The following is a 16,943-nucleotide window of genomic DNA, read 5'->3' as shown; positions in this document are numbered from 1 at the left end:
TCTTCAGACTTTCACTGTGCGCCCCTGATCAGAAGCGGACTGCCCCCCTACATGGTCAGGAGGACCTGGAGTCCAAGGAGTTTGATTTACTTTGAAGCAAATGTCATCTGCAGATCCAAAGTGAATCTTTTTCTTATAACTTTATTAAGTATGCATTCAGTATTTAAATTCTTTTAACAAACTTCTTAATATGTAGGCATACTGAGTTATTTTTGTTTTTGTCATTAAATATTGCTCTGTTGTTCTTCCAAGAAGACTGTGCTGGTCAATGTTCTCTTGACTTTTTTTGTCTCTCCCACCATAAGACACCATGCACCAGTGAGATCCTTTAGCATTTAGGCAACTTTGAGAGGGCTCTGGGGAAATAAAACTGTCTGTCTACTCAGTTAGGTTTATTGATTTTTCTGAGTAACCCTAAAAGGTATCCTTGCTACTAATAAAGTAGAAAACTAATAAAGTGTTTCTGCTTCAAAGGTAAATTCAGAACATTGAACTTGTATTATATATTTGGAAACATAAAGGTGAAGTAGTTGATGCTTGCCCCAATAGAATATATAAGCTTTGTCTAGTTTAATTATCTAAAAAATTGTTGACCTCACTTCCCATCTTTCTCACTGTATAAGTATTCAGTACATTTTTGAATCCACATTCTAATTTCTTCTATCTCTTTTTTCTTAAAATATATTTTTATTGATTTCAGAGAGGAAGAGAGAGGAAGCAAGAGAGAGAAACATTAATGAGAGAGAATCAGTGATCGGCTGTCTCCTGCATGCCCCATACTGGGGATCGAGCCCATAACCCTGCCATGTGCTCTGACTAAGAATGAAACCGTGATCTCCTGGTTCATAGGTTGATGCTCAACCACTGAGCCACACCGGCCTGGCTTTCTTCTATCTCTTGATGGTATTTTCACTTTTTTCCTGCTGTCCTTGAACCTACCAGATTCTAGAGGACCACTGTGGTACCTTTTTCATCTATCACTGCTTTATTGACATTCCTGACAGATAAATAGCTGTGCAGTAAAAAATTATCTGGCCACCTTAAAGGGTTTCAGATCTGGAAGGAGAGTCAAATAATTTGTGAATAAACTATGATACTCCCTCTAGTGCCAAATAATTTTAGTTTCCCTGAAATTCATTACATATATATATATATATATATATATATATATATATATACACACACACACACACACACACACACACACACACACACACACACTCACACACACACTAGAGGCCCTGTGCATGAAAATTCATGCACTGAAGGGGGTGGCTCTCAGTCCAGCCTGCCCCCTCTCACAGTCCAGGAGCTCTCAGGGGTGGGAGGCGACCCGTCAATCAGGGGAAGGCAATGCGCCATCACATTTCTGCTGCTGCCTCAGCCGGCAGCGCAAGCCTTGGTCGGCCCTGGTTACCTGAGCCTCTGGCAGCCCTGGGCGGCTGGGTAGCTGCCATCTGAGGCTTGCCTGTGCTTTGGGCTGGCCCTGGGCAGCTGGGCAGCCACCGTCTGAGGCTTGCCTGCACCTCGGGCTGGCCCTAGGCAGCTGGGCAGCAGCAGCCAAGGCTTGCCTGCTCCTTGGGCCGGCCCTGGGCGGCTGGGGGACTAGGGGACTCCAGAGGCAGGTGCGCGGCAACTGGGTCCACCTGGGGACAGGCCCAGCCTTGCTGCAAGCCTGCCGCCTGGGCGGGGCTGAAGGGACTGGGTGCCGCCAAATTGTGGCTGTGGGCATCGCCATCTTTGGGGGTGTGGCAGTCAATTAGCATATTCCCTCCTTATTGGCTGTGGGCGCTGCCATCTTTGAGGGCAGGACAGTCAATTAGCATATTCCCTCCTTATTGGCTGTGGGTGCCGCCATCTTTGAGGGTGGGGCAGCAATTAGCATAGTTCCTCCTTATTGGCTATGGGCTCCACCATCTTTGTGATGGCGTGAGGGTCAATTAGCATATTCCCTCTTTATTAGATAGGATATATATGTATATACACATCTATATATATATAAAAGCCCAGTGACTGTTACAGCAGAATGACCAGAATGACTAGTCGCTATTATGCACACTGATCACCAGGGGCACACGCTCAACACAGGAGCTTCCCCCTGGTGGTCAGTGTGCTCCTAGAGTGGGAGTGCTGCTCAGCCAGAAGCAGGGCTCATGGCTGGCGAGCGCAGCAGCAGTGGCGGGAGTCTCTCCTGCCTCCACAGCAGCGCTAAGGAGCAGTGAGCCAAGCGGTAAGGGGCGAGCAGGCAGGCAGTATGGAGCGAGCAGATGGGCGGTAAGGAGCGAGCAGGTGGGCAGTTAGTAGCGAGAGGTCCTAGATTGCGAGAGGGCGCAGGCCAGGCTGAGGGACAGCCCCCCCTCCCATGCATGAATTTCATGCATCAGGCCTCTAGTATACATATAAAAACATATATATATATATGTTAGGCATTCTTTCAAGATCAAACTGCAGGGATAACAAGGAGGGCTTTCACTGTAAAAGAAGACAAACAAACATGTACTTTTGCTAGTCCTAAATATTCCAAACATGGGGTTTCCATGGTACTTGTTAGGGGATCTAGAATATCAGATCAAGCCTAGCATTACTCATGTCTCCCAAGTGAGAGTAACTCACAATATTTTGTACTTACCTTATGACTTTCATTTAAGGATCTCCAAGATCGGTGACTACCTGTGCTTTAAATTGGAGAAAAAAGTTCAGTTGTCTACTGATACGTAATAAATTAGGACACTGTTTTCTATTCCCCAGTTCCATTTTAACTTTTAGAGACCAAATGTTTTAAATCTTTCAACAGACTGTTGAGTCTTTTTATCCTTAATAAATGTTAAAGGAGAGATAAAATCCCATTGGCATGTTATTATTATAAGCAATGACATTAGCCCCATTGAAATGAGGAAATCTTTTACCACAACCCTACGTAATCTTTTTCTTTTTAATCCCCATTCATTTCTGATTTTGTCCTTTCCCTGCACCCATCTTCCTCTATCTTCAGCTCTTTTGGTGGCTACATCATTAATTTGGGGTCTGGCTGCCAATTCCCTTCCACCAGAGTCCTTCTGGTGCCAGTGCAATGGGAATGCTCCCATGCCCGAGCCTTTAGTCAATATATAAAGTCTGACTAGAGTCACATTGGGAGGTGAGGGTCAGAGCCATCAGTGTTGCAAACCATTTAAAACCCCTTCAAATGTTCAAAGGAACGTCTGAATAAAGATTCCATTTCTAGCATTTCATTTGAATCACAGGCTATGGCTATTGTACCTCTTTCTTTAATAACTGATGAATTTTATTTAAACTCATGGAAACAGAAAGGAGTCACCCTGGCTCTGCCCAAGAATACCAGCAAAAACTCTCTCAATTCATTTCTTGACTCTCAAAAAAATACATACAGAGAAGAGAATGCAACCGAGAAGGGCTCTGAGCTTGGAATACGTTCTTAGGAAACATGGTGTTTTAGAGTGTGGCTGTCACACCTGCAGCTAGCATTTGTTTCATAAATACCCAGATAGGCTCCTATTCTGCTCTGCAGACTTGGATGCTACTACTGCTGGTGGTTATCCTTAATGAAAACGGCTAAGATTTGTTGAGTACAACTGCACTATATTAGGGTGGGTATTGTTAGCCTCATTTTTCACAAGAGGGAATTTAGACTCAGAGATAGAGTAACCTTCCCAAACACACAGCATTTAACTCCTATCCCTTGAATACATTTCAGTGACTTTAGGGCAGTAGGGAAGATAGAGAAAAGTGATGACAGCCTTGAAACGCTTAGACATTCCCTTTTTATATGTAGTCATCATTTAGCTCAAGTTTTCCTTAAGTTCTGACAACAGAACGTAAGCATTCTTAAGAGTATCGTTAATTTAATATTTATTCAAGAAGAAGCCTTGACACAGAATGCCCACCAACTAGTGTGTAATTGAATAAGGTCCTGAGCCACCTTGCCCTGTGCCGGGCTCCTGTTCCTCTGGTGATGGTTGGCTCTGTCCTGCCATTCTGGTGGCAGCTCTTCTGAGAGGCCCAGTTACCATCTACCATGATTGGAGAGATCTTATCTCTTTTTCTACTCACCTCAAGAGAGAGGGAACCCTGCCTGTCTTGTCTGCTGCCAGCTAGAGTGGTCCCTGGTCTGTGGCGGGTACTCCGGGAAGATTTGTTAAAGGGGTAAGGCTTCTCTTCCAGGCCAGGACCAGGGCTTCCTCAAAGCTCTCGAACAACCCCTTTGACTTCATTGCAACTGACCAGGCACCAGGTGGGACAAACAATTCTGATATTTGCTTAAATTCTCACAGGGTTCCAAGATTTCCCCCCTTGGCAATATCCTATAAAATAAGGAGTATCTGTTTAGAACAGCCCCCTGAAAGTCAAGGTCAAAGAGTGGTTGGATGAAGGCTCAGTAAAAACAGTGCAGAAATCAAAGTTAATTCACAGTGTCTTCAACCCATCTTTTTGGAGCCTTTTCTCCATTTGTTTTTTGTTGTTGTTGTTCCCCCCAAATATCTGAGCTCTTTGGCAACCTGTGCTAGGTCCTAGGAAAGCAAATGAATGAGACATTGTTCTTGCCCTTGAGAGGCAGAGGTAGAAGGGAAGACAACCCCATGAATAACTAATTTCTATACAGAGATAAGTGCAATGAGTGTATGTAAGATATCGAGATAAGTGTCATAAAAAAGTGTACAGGAAATGCAGTGGAAGTACAGAGGAGAGATGAAGACTGGGGGAGTAAATGAAAAGTTCACCAAAGCCCTAGCCGGTTTGGCTTAGTGGATAGACATCTGCCTGTGGACCAAAGGGTCCCGGGTTTGGTTCTGGTTAAGCGCACATACCTTGGTTGCAGGCTCGCCCCTGGCCTGGGCCCTCCCTGGCCGGGGCACATGCAGGAGGCAACCAATCGATGTGTTTCTCTCACATCGATGTTTCTGTCTTTCCCTTTCTCTTCCACTCTCCTTTAAAAAAATCAATGGAAAAATAGCCTCTGATGTGGATTAACAAAACAAAAAATAGTTCACCAAAGATGTGACATTTAACCTGGGATTTAAAATTTAAGTCAGGCAGGAAAGAAGGGGCAGAAGAGCATTTAGGCAAAGGAACCAACATGTACAAGGCAAAGACAGCATGAAACTGTTCTAACTACAGGGGGAAAGAAGTTAGTTCTATGTGAAGCCCAGGGCATGCTTTATGGGGAAGGGCAGGACCTGATGCTCCAAAAGTAGGTTGGTCTAGCTGTGAAGGATTCTCTGTGTTGGGCAGAAGTTGGAACTTTTTCCTGACTGGAAAGCAATCAGAGGTCTTTAAACACAGATGTGGCCTGTTGGTTTAGGGCTTCACCAAGATGCCCCTGACAGCAACGTGAAGGGGAGTGGCAGGCCAGGTGAGGGGAGTGGCAGACCCGTGGCAGTGTGGCTGGATTGGAAACCCACTGGAAAGATACACTTGGCAGAAATGAATGCACATTCAATCAAAAGTGGTTGAATGTAGAGCAAAAAGGAAAGAGAACATCAGGCTGTACAGTGAGTATCTGGGTAGATATTTTCTCCAAAATCTTTTTAGTTAGAGAAGATATAATTTACCTAATCTTTTAGACGAACTACTAAGCTACATGTTAACTCTCCAATGTACATATTCGTTATGTAAAAAAAATTTTGTATAAAAGAAGCAGCCATCACCAAGCAGGCCCTTTGTTTGGACAAAGAGGCTTCTTGGTATTTGAAATCATGTCTACTCATCTGTCACACTCACACTGGTGGCCCTGTTCAGAGGGAAGTCCAGACGCTGTGCAAGGCTGCAGGGGCGTTCCCCGCTTTTCCTTCCATGATCCCCAACGCAGAGAGGAGGATGTCTTGGGGAAGCCAGGTTAAAAGATCCCTGGGGGCAGTGAGATGGTGATATATGTTGATGGTTCAGGGCAGCCTGCCACAGCCAAGCCACAACATTACATCGTGTGGGGAGTAGTCCTCAAAGCCAATGTTGTTGTCACGGTTCCATCTTAATTTTTATCAGCTGGATATGGATGAGGCTTCATGGTCGTATACTTAATGCTTTTGCTCAGATCTTTGGCTAACCGCTGTTTTTCCATGACTTTTTGACAGTTATTTTTGTTCAATAATGAATAATAAAGTGAGATTTACCATCTGTGTATGACAGCATTTGTTTTATTTTGACATTTCTTTTCTGGACAGCAAAGGTTTTATAATTAGCTTTTCCCTCTGCCAAAAAACATTCTGAAAAACCATTTCCCTGAAAAAAATGTTTCATAGTTTCCTTTTTACTAGCTGCAGTCATCTTATTTGGATTTGGAAGTTTTTTTAATAAGTCAGTCAGGAAATGACACAAGAAAATTTTCTTTTGAAAATTAATTCTTTACAAGAACAAAAATTAACTTTTGCCCAAAGAAAATTAGGAGAGACAATGAAAAGAACTATGTTTGAAATGGTGGTGGTTCCATTATATTTTTAAAATTTTTTATTGAGGTAAATTTGGTATGTAACAATATATAAGTTGATATATATTATATAAAGTTGGTACATACCACTATATAAGTTCCACTGTAATTCAATATCTGTATGCTCTACAAAGTAATCACCCCAAAAGACTAGTTACTATCTTTCAGCAATACTCTATACCCGTTTTCATTTATGTCAGACTTAAGTGAGCAATATAAGAAACCCCCTATTCTACCTTGTTTCAAATGAGCTTATTTGATTCTTGCTGTTACCCTGATCAGTTTTGTGTCCAATTCGTTGAAATACTGGGGAGACTGTGCTAAGACTGATGGACAGCGCCCTATTTTCAAAGGCCTGATAAGCGGCAGCCATCAGCCTGGTGCTGCCTGTGGAGACACAAGCCTCCCCACCCCACCTCACCCCACCCTGCCTACAAAGCTGAATTGCCCTCTTCACGCAGCCACATCCACAGCTGGCTCTGTGACTGGGGAGCCAAGGAGAACAAGTTGCAGGTGTGTTAATTATCAGTGCTTTATCTCTGGAGTGCTCTAAAAAAAAAAAATGTGGAGGAAGCCACATTGATAACCGACGATAGAATGGCTTATCATTGCTAATGGCAAAAACATCACACTGAGCTAATGGCAGAAGCAGTCACACTCACTGCGCTGGCACCCTCCCCTGATACTGTGAGGAAACACCTTCCAGCTCCTACAGTAGCAACGGTGGCCAAATTCTCTTTCCAGCCTAGAGAGTTTTCCTTTCCAACTCATTCCTAAGGGCTGCTCCTAGAATCCGATTCCAGACGCAGCCACCCTTACCCCATCATCTCCACTCTATTCCCACCACCATCATTATCCAACTTTTGTATTGAGCACTAACAAATCTGTGCAACTGGAAGAGACATTTTGGAATCTCAAAAGTGCATCTATTTAAAATGGAGAAAACAGACATCTTCTACATTGAGCCAGCATCGTTTATAACAAGCCAGACAATAGAGCGAAGTAACAGTGCTGTCTCAGCCATTCTTGCTCTCACAGGTAGAGTGTAAGCATTTCTATCCTGGTATATTTCTGTATCATGAACACCACCTTCTTTTAAATTTTAATATGTTGGTTATGGGTCACATACTCTAGAAGTATAAGGAACATGGAGGAATCCCTTTGTCTAAAGATGGTGCCCTTGTTTTGAATATACAGGCCAGCTCATGTGAAATAGAATGTGTATTTAATGCACTGGCTTGGGTGACTGTTGGGGCCTTGGGCTTTTTTAAGAGGAGATATGAGGTTTGAGGAGAGGTTCTTGTGAGTCTGTGACAGCAGCTGAGATTGCTTGCCACCCACCAAAGTATTGAAGAATTATTACCTTCACCCCATCTGACCCAAGACTCTTCTCCCCTTCACAAAGCAGAGAAGAACAGAGGACCAGGTGTGTTAAAGGCTAATTAGAAGCCACCTTGGCAGTAGATCCTTGAATTTCTTACCCACCAACAACAGCGATTCTCCTCCAAAGGGAACGACCGCCTTGAAAAAGCTCTCCTGCTCTATCACAGGAAGAGTGCACACTTGGCTGAGGTTGACTGCTTATGGTTTCATAGGGAAGGGAAGCTTTCTGTGGCCTAAGGTCTAAAACCCCCCTACGTCAAGAACGTCAGGATGCCGGACCGGTTTGGCTCAGTGGATAGAGCGTCGGCCTGCGGACTGAAAGGTCCCGGGTTCGATTCCGGTCAAGGGCATGTACCTGGGTTGTGGGCACTTCCCCAGTGGGGGATGTGCAGGAGGCAGCTGATCGATGTTTCTCTCTCATCGATGTTTCTAACTCTATCTCTCTCTCTCTCTTCCTCTCTGTAAAAAATCAATAAAATATATTTAAAAAAAAAAAAAAAAAAAAGAACGTCAGGAGCATGGCACTCTGGGAGCATGGTACCTGGAGATTCACACAGACCTTGTTTGAATCCTACATGTCCCAGTTATTGGTTTGGCCTTTTCACATCTCACTTTTTAAAGCAACATCATCATTATAACACTAGACTATTTGGGTTGTTAAAATATTAGCTACCGTTTATTTAGTGCTTAGATTGTGCCAGGTACCCAACCCAGCAATGATTATAAAAGGTGTCATTTTAATTTTAGTCATGTAGTATGAGTCTCACCATAATACATGAGGTAGCAATTATTATCTGCACATTAAAGGTAAAAAACAAACAAAACTGAGACAGCCTATTGTCCCACCTCACACAGCTAGTGAGTGACTGGCATCAGGCTTCCGGTCTGTCAGACTCCGGATTCTGTGAGAGATAATATGAAATTAAAATGGTGCCTGGTGCATAGTAGGTGCTTGCTTAACCCATTAGTTCTCTTTCCTCCCATGTGCATCTGTGGCTTTGGAAGATCTTGATTTCTGTGTTAGATTTTTATTTGTAAGATTCTGTAGAGCAGGTCTGTATTACTGCCCCCATGTGGTTCATTTGGATCACAGTGGTTTTTTAAAAAACGTTTAATTAAAGTAGTATAATATACATGCAAATAAGTGTTATTTAAAATAGGTCTCTAACGTCACCTAAGTGTGTGCATAGTTTTGAAGATAATATGATTCTACAACCTCACTACACAAGAAATACCCCTTTTTATTTTCTCCAGTCCAGCTTCATTGCTAATTGAGCCCTAACTGGCTGGTGGGATACTTAACCTCGGGCACACTTGCAGCTTCTCTCCTGGCCTCACCAAGGTCCTCCATTCCTTCAGCTGTCTTGGAAGAAAACCCTTCTCTCTCCTGGCACAGCACACGACGGAACTTTCTGTTTTGCCATCATCCTGTCGAGAAGAGAAGAATTCTTCTTGCAATTATTTTTTCCACCCGACTGCTCTGTTTACAGAGACATTTAGCCCACTGGAGAAATCTTCAACTTTCGCACTTAAGAAAGAGTTCAAATCACCAGGGAGTAGAGTGTTGGTTCAGTTACCAGTTTAAATGTGAGAAAACGTTTCCAAGGGGAAAATGGAAAGGTCCGCTGTCCCCACCTATCAGGAGCTGTAAGTCGCTAAGTGAAACTCATTCACAGGTTTCACTTCATGTGCCAGGAGGGCTCGGCTTTCCTGGATTCATCCTCTGGTGTTACACCAAGCTGCAAGCATACACTTAAAACCCTATGCCTCAACTCTAATTGAAAAATAAAAAAATATTATTTAAAAAAACAACAACAACAACCCAATGCATTGATTAATGCAGGGCTCCACCCCAAGCAGTCACCCTCAGGGGACGCCTTTGTTTTTCAGTGGCCCTGTCCACAGAGGACCGATTGGTCTCCTGTCAGATCGGGTTATGTCTGTGTGATGGAGGGTAGTTTCAAGAGGGAAAAGGGTAGTTGGTACAGGAGAGGGTAAGGAGGAATTATCTTTTTTAGTTCTTAAGCACCCTTTATAACAACAAACACAGATGTCTTCCGTTCTTAAACATTGTCCTAATGCCAACATCTAATTATATTTCAGATAACGGCGGGCAGACTTTGGCCGGGGGCAATAACTGGCCCCTTCGAGGAAGAAAGTGGAGCCTGTGGGAAGGAGGCGTGCGAGGGGTGGGCTTCGTGGCCAGCCCCTTGCTGAAACAGAAGGGCGTGAAGAACCGGGAGCTCATCCACATTTCCGACTGGCTGCCAACTCTGGTGAAGCTGGCCGGGGGCAGCACGAATGGTACCAAACCTCTGGACGGCTTCGACGTGTGGAAAACCATCAGGTACCTGCGCATCTTTCTCTTTTTCCACTCAGGACAGACCCTCCAAGAACAGTTCCACTCAGCTGAGTGAGAATGATAGCTTTTTGTGAAAATGATAGCGCAGTTTACACATAAATGATTTTTAAAAAAGAAAGGCCTTTAGAAATATTGTAAATGTTTTTTTCAGATTTTTGACTCATAGACCTCTTTGAAACTAAAAGATGTGAACTTACAGGGAAAAGGTACCTAAACATAGGCACAAAAATTTAGATAGCATTTATTTTTATGATAGTAGACATTGGTTACACTTTCTCTCTATGTGATTGTCTGTTACGTGTGGTTGAGTCAGCTCTGCCTCCTTGCGAGTCTATGACTGAGTGATGGTCACAGTGCTCTGTCCTCCACAGCCTCAGGCTTCTTTTATTGAATCAGTCCATCTTCTGTTTACTCCCCCTCTTTTCCTTATGCCTTGTATTTTTGCGCAGCATTACTGTCTTTTCCAAAGACCCTGCCTTCTCATGATGTGCCCAAAGTAGAATGGCTTCAGCTTTGTCATTTTTGCCTCCACCGATGGTTCAGGTTTAATTTGCTCTGGGACCCGCTAGTTTGTCTTTCAGATGGTCCAGAGCATCTGTAGGCCTCTCCTCCAACACCAGATTTCAAGTGAATCATTTTTTTTTCCTATCAGCCTTCTTCACCGTCCAACTTTTGCATCCGTAGTACGATGGTATCGATGACCTTAGTCTTGGTCTCTCTCTAATTTTTCCTAATTCTTTCATTGCTGCCCTTGCAAGTCTCAGCCTTCTCTTGATTTCACATAGAAAAATGTGAAAAACATTCTTTACAAACCTCTGCCTCTATCACTTATTTTTAATGCAAAATTAATACCTACTTTATGACAAAAAAAGAAATAAAAATTCCCAAGCAGAGCAAAACTTGAACTTCAGCTCAGCTTATCACCAGCTTTCACCATGAAGGCTACTGAAGTTGGACTAAAAAAGTAGGAGGAAGTTTTGAGTGGATTTAATATGACAACATATTGTCATGCTTGACATCCAATCAGTTTTGATGTGTGTGTGTGTGTGTGTGTGTGTGTGTGTGTGTGTGTGTGTGTGACAAACGGGTTATAAAACCCAGCTTGCAAAAGCACACATGGCAAATGAAGTCAAAGCTCTTTGCCAAATGATGGTAGGCTTGAGTTGAAAAGTAATTGAATTCATTTTGAATAATTTCCTCCGCCCCCAATTCACTGAGTTTATTTTCTTTGACAAAGTCCAAGTCATTAATGTTCATCCGTATCACCAAGTTGTGGATTGTAAGTCCACATGTCAGTCTTAAGATTCTCTTGATCAGAAGTAACCTTTGGCACTTGTTTGCTTCTGCCTGCAGAAGATTTGGGAAAAGTTTAGTTCCTGAACTCTAGATTTGCAGAAAGTCTGACTTCAGTGTTAGAACACAGAACTCCTAGTGACCGGTCCCTTATAAACAGAGCTCTCCATTCTTGAGCAGGCCCAGTGTTACTGCAGGGCTTTACCCAGAAGGTATGGTGAGCAACCTTGTCCAAGCATGTTAAACCATGAGGAAGTACATGCTCCTTTTCTATGTTTAAAAAAAGTAAAATTGCTGCCCAATGTTTAATCAAGAATTTGAAGACTTTCCTCTGGAATTCCAGCAAATTTCCCATTAATAGGTGAAGAACTGCTCTTATTATGCTCTCCTTTCTTGATAAAAAAGATCCTGAGAAAAATGAGGTAGCCCCCTAGCCTATGAAGTCATTCCCACACCATCACAAGCCTTCCTTTAGTGTCAGTGGCAGAGCACCTGGCACTGGTACCCGCTGACCCGAAAGCCATCGGTCAGATGGACATCTGGAGCCTCTTTTCTGAAGCCCCAGAAACACGTGGACAGCCAAATGCCAGAAACACATCATCTGTGCCCAGAGTTCTGCAAATTTTTTTCCAGTCACATATTTATTTGGAAATACCATTTCCAAGATGATGGTAGCTGTTGAAAATTTCAAAAGGTCTGATGAAATAGGAATGCCAGTAATGGGTGAAAAATAGAGTTGGCTGTGCTGAGAGCACCAGGGTTTCACTAGTTGCCTAGTTATCAATTCCACTTAGACCTGCTTTAAAATATTAAAAAGTTAGGAGAAATAGCAGTTCTGGAGTGAGTGACATTATTTGCAATAGAAGCTCTTTCAACTGCTTCCATTTCTTCCTGTTCCAAGCCACAGACCTTGTTTGTCATTTATAGGGGACATGACTTCTCCAAGCTCTTTCCAATTCCAATATTACCAACCTGCCTTTTATTACATGCCTTTCCCATTCCTCAGTTCCTAATTTTAATTAATCTTTTGATTGGTTGGTTAATATTTTAAAGTAATTTTTAGTAAAGGTACACAAATAGTGAGTTCTTTTAGTCTTTGCATATGAAAAAATATCTATTACCTCCAAACATAAATAATAATTTGACAAACAATTCTTGTCAAATCTTTCTCCTCAGTATTATATAGACATTGTTTTATTGTCTCTTCTTAAAAATATTGTTTTCTTGATCCCAGAAAGGAAGGGAAAGGGAGAGAGAGAAACATCAATGATTAGAGAATCATTGATATGCTGTCTCCTGCACACTCCCTACCAGAGATTGAGCCCACAATCTGGGGCATGTGCTCTGACCAGGAATTGAATGATGACCTCCTGGTTCATAGGTGCACGCCCAACCACTACACCCGAAGGGCGCTTTATTGTCTTTTGATAAGTACTATTCTAGAAAAGTACATTTACCTGCAAACAAAATTTTTTTCTTTATTTTTTTATCATTTCTTTTTATTTTATCCATAGGAGGAGATGACTGTTAGCTGAACCTACTGTGGTAATCATTTCACAATGTATATAAATCAAATCATCATGCTGTATGCCTTAAGCTTATATAGCGACGCAGGTCAAATTATTTCTCAGTAAAACAAACAAAAAAAAATGTTTGCCCGGCCGGCATAGCTCAGTGGTTGAGCATTGACCTATGAATCAGGAGGTCACAGTTTGATTCCCAGTCAGGGCACATGCCTGGGTTGTGGGCTCAATCCCCGGTGAGGGGCATGCAGAAGGCAGTCAGTCAATGGTTCTTTCTTATCATTGATGTTTCTATCTCTCTCCTTCTCTCTTCCTCTCTGAAACCAATAAAAATATATTTTTTAAAAATGTTTAATCTTTTTTAAAATCTTAAAAAAGCTGACATTGCAATCTTGGTGCCTGACAAGGTAGAATTTATGTCAAAATTATTGATAAATAATGTGATGGAAATGGTGAATATGGTGATTTCTTTTGATCCATGTATTTAGAAGTATGTTGTTAATTTCCAAATATTTCAGGTTTTCTCTATTGATATTTTTGATGTCTAGTTTAATTCTGTTTTGGTCAGGGAACATACTTATTATTTCAATTCATTTAAAATTAAGACTTGGGCCTTCATATGGTCTTTCTTGTTGTCTATGCCATATGGACTGGAAAAGAATGTGTATTCTGTAATTTTTAGGTGCCGTATTAGGTTTATCTTTATGATCCAGTCAGAAAATGTTTCATTTTAGTAGATGAGTTTATATGCATTGCTATGACTGGCATTTTTATTCTTAGTTTTGTCTTATTATTTTGTGTTATATTTACTTTTATCTTTGATCCTTTGTTTGTTAGTTCTTTTAATATATGGAATGATGTATATTTTATTTCATTGTTACATGATACTAATATCTTTATATAATCCTGTCAGTCCCTTTTTTAGTTAATCCTCACCCAAGGATATTTTTCCATTGATTTTTAGAGAGAGTGAAAAAGAGGGGGACAGACAGAGAGAGAGAAACATCGATGTAAGAGAGACACATCTACTGGTTGCCTCCTGCACGCATCCTGACCAGGACTGGGGATCCCACCTACCACCAAGGTACATGCCCTTGACCAGAACTGAACCTGGAACCCTTCAGTCCTCGGGCCATTGCTCTATCCACTGAGCAAACCAGCCATGGCTCAGTCCCTTTTTTAAAACTTAGGTTCTACTCTTTGGTTTGTCAGCTTAAAATGGCATCTTTGACTCTATAAGGAAATCAACTAGCTTATTCAACTTTACCCTTTCTCCCACCCTTTTCTGCCAGTTTTATTTTTAGTCGTATTAATTCTACTGTGTCAGAGCATATAATATATATAATATTGTCTTTCTGTCCTTACCCACAATTTTGTTTTAGCCTCAGTTCTACAATATATTACATGCTAAGCACGCGTCCATTTCTAAAGTTTTTCTCAATTATCTCTTAGTTGGAGGAATTCATTCTTTAATAGATTTCTCAGGATTCTTAGAATTTTTGCATATCTATTAAAACATTTTCTACAACCGTGAGAATTGATAAAGAGTTGAACTGATACAAAATTCTTGTCTCAGACTGTCTTTCCTTGACTTCCTTGAAAATGTCACCTTACTCTTTACTTGTTTTGTATGTTGCTGTTGATAAGTTTAATGTCAACCTGATTTTATTTCCTTTGGTCCTTTTGCCAGGAGGCCCATAAGATTTTTATTACCACTACTATTATTATTTAAAGCCTAAGACTTTTACTTGATATGCTTCAAAGGTAACCATGTTTCCAGTCAATATTTCCAGAAACGCATTGTACATTGATGTCTTTTATTTTAGAGATTTTTAAATTATAGTTTTAAATATTATGTTTTATTGTTTTGTGTTTCCTCTTCAGGAACTTCAACTATAGGTATTATTTAATCTTATTTATGTATTTTTTGTTTCTATCAATTTCCCTCTGGTCCTTTTTACTTTTTAATTTTTTTAAAATTTGAATTATCTTCTCTGTTTTCATCTTTAGCCTCTATCTGCTTTTATACACCTTCAGTGTATATCTTACCCCTTCATTTCTGAGATTTCACCTTTTTTTTTAGTTTCTTCCCTTAGTTTAGTGTCCGAGTTTGTAAATTTGTGATTTGTGGTATTTTTTATATTGGCAGTTCTGATTTAATTATGTTTGATTCATGTTGAAATGTCATGTTACCGTTTTCTTCTGCCCCCCCCCCCGCTGCCAGTAGGGGAATGTTTTTATTTGCCAAAAGTTTTTAATTCTCACTTGTTTTGGTTTTGTGTGTGTGTGTGTGTGTGTGTGTGTGTGTGCTTAAATATTTTATTGATTTTTTACAGGGAGGAAGGGAGAGAGATAGATAGTTAGAAACATCGATGAGAGAGAAACATCAATCAGCTGCCTCCTGCACATCTCCTACTGGGGATGTGCCCGCAACCCAGGTACATGCCCTTGACCGGAATCGAACCTGGGACCTTTCAGTCCGCAGGCTGACGCTCTATCCACTGAGCCAAACCGGTTTCGGCTTGTGTTTTTGGTTTTTTTTTATTCCTATGCTAACATTGTTTAGATGCTGCTCCTGCACTTTCCAAGCCACTTCTTCTTGACTCCCCAGTAGCCATCTCTCTGATCCGCCAGGCATCAGGCTGCATCAGAATCATTGTGGGCTTTATTTTATTAGACATGCTCTGAGTCCCTTCCCCTCTTGTACCCCTCACTGTTCTTTGCATAATTCCCCCCTGACTCTGCTGGGATGGGAACCAGCACTGAGCTTTCGGATCTCAGATGGTTGTTTAAACCCTATCCAGGGTTTAAATATGTTCTGTCTCCTGCTTCTGTTGTGGGCTTGGGTGTTAGGTGATTTTACTCTTTCCTTTTCAGTATGTTTTTTTCAGAAAAATGTGTGGAGAGATTCAAATTTCGATGGCCACCATTCTGTGGAAATCTGGAAACTCACATGTTCTTGGGCCCTTGCACTCGTTTCAGACAAACAGCACTAGAAACTGTAGATGAAGCATGATAAGTATGGTTGGTAATAAAGATGATAGGGAACTGCAGCCAGTAGTTCTGCCTTCAAAGACTGCCACATGACTATATATGTTTTTAAGTTAAAGCAAAATGTTTAAAGAATGATGTGTTATTTTCTTGATTCCCTACTTTACCCTTTTTGACAAAAGAGCTCCTACCCTATGCCCCTAGCCTGGTATGTAGTGCTCTGCGTGCTGTTTTGGATCTTTTGTAGTTAGGTGCTTTATTCTATGATGGTTTCTTCTGTTGACTCCCTTGTGGTCTGGGGTTTGCCCCAGGGGTGGAAATAGGGAGGGATGCTGCCTGGGGGCGAGGGAGGAAGGACGGAAGGTTTGGCTTTGAAGCCCTCTAACGCTAACGGGAGAACATTGCCTAATTTTGTGATGCTGCCCCTGAGTCCTCTACCTAAAGGAAGACAAAATGACACCATCTTCTTCTGTTTGCCTTGGGATCAGGTTTTGATTCTTCTGGTGGAATCCAGGAATATGTTGTTAATCTCTGCCGCACTGGCATTAGGGACACTCCCTCGGGACTTTGGCATCTGGTCTTCTCTTTATTTTCCAACACTGTTGCCAGTTTTTGTCTCTTTGTAATTCTTCATGAGTTTTATAATGGAAATTGGAATAAAGGCATATTAGGCCCTGCTGGTTTGCCTAGATACTAACCCAAAAGAACTACCAATTACTCTACAGTAATGAGTAGGAAAAAATTATATTAAGGGCATGATTCCATCATTTTTATAATATTACTTAATATTATTTCTTAAGTAGCCTACTTAAATTTTTTAATAAGATTCCTTAATAAAAATGTACATGAAAAATTCCTCATATATAACTTTATATCAAATTAATATCCTCATTAAATATAGTCAAAACTTTATAATTTCCATGCCTAAACTCTTTCCTTGTGACAATGTTTA

At 41.4% G+C, this 16,943-nt stretch overlaps 1 protein-coding gene across 1 annotated transcript in view; it reads left to right on the top strand.

The window, feature by feature from the left end:
* Positions 1-16,943, top strand: part of ARSB (arylsulfatase B) — a 136,073-nt gene that overhangs the window by 57,463 nt on the left and 61,667 nt on the right. The window contains exon 5 of the mRNA XM_036309507.1: positions 9,926-10,169. Coding sequence (XP_036165400.1) covers positions 9,926-10,169 — 244 coding nt within the window. The remainder of the gene's footprint in view (positions 1-9,925; positions 10,170-16,943) is intronic.

This window comes from Myotis myotis, unplaced genomic scaffold (assembly GCF_014108235.1).
Source record: "Myotis myotis isolate mMyoMyo1 unplaced genomic scaffold, mMyoMyo1.p scaffold_m19_p_5, whole genome shotgun sequence".
Taxonomy (NCBI): domain Eukaryota; kingdom Metazoa; phylum Chordata; class Mammalia; order Chiroptera; family Vespertilionidae; genus Myotis; species Myotis myotis.
Note: the sequence above shows the minus strand (reverse complement) of the source record. Positions and strands in the feature narration are given on the sequence as shown.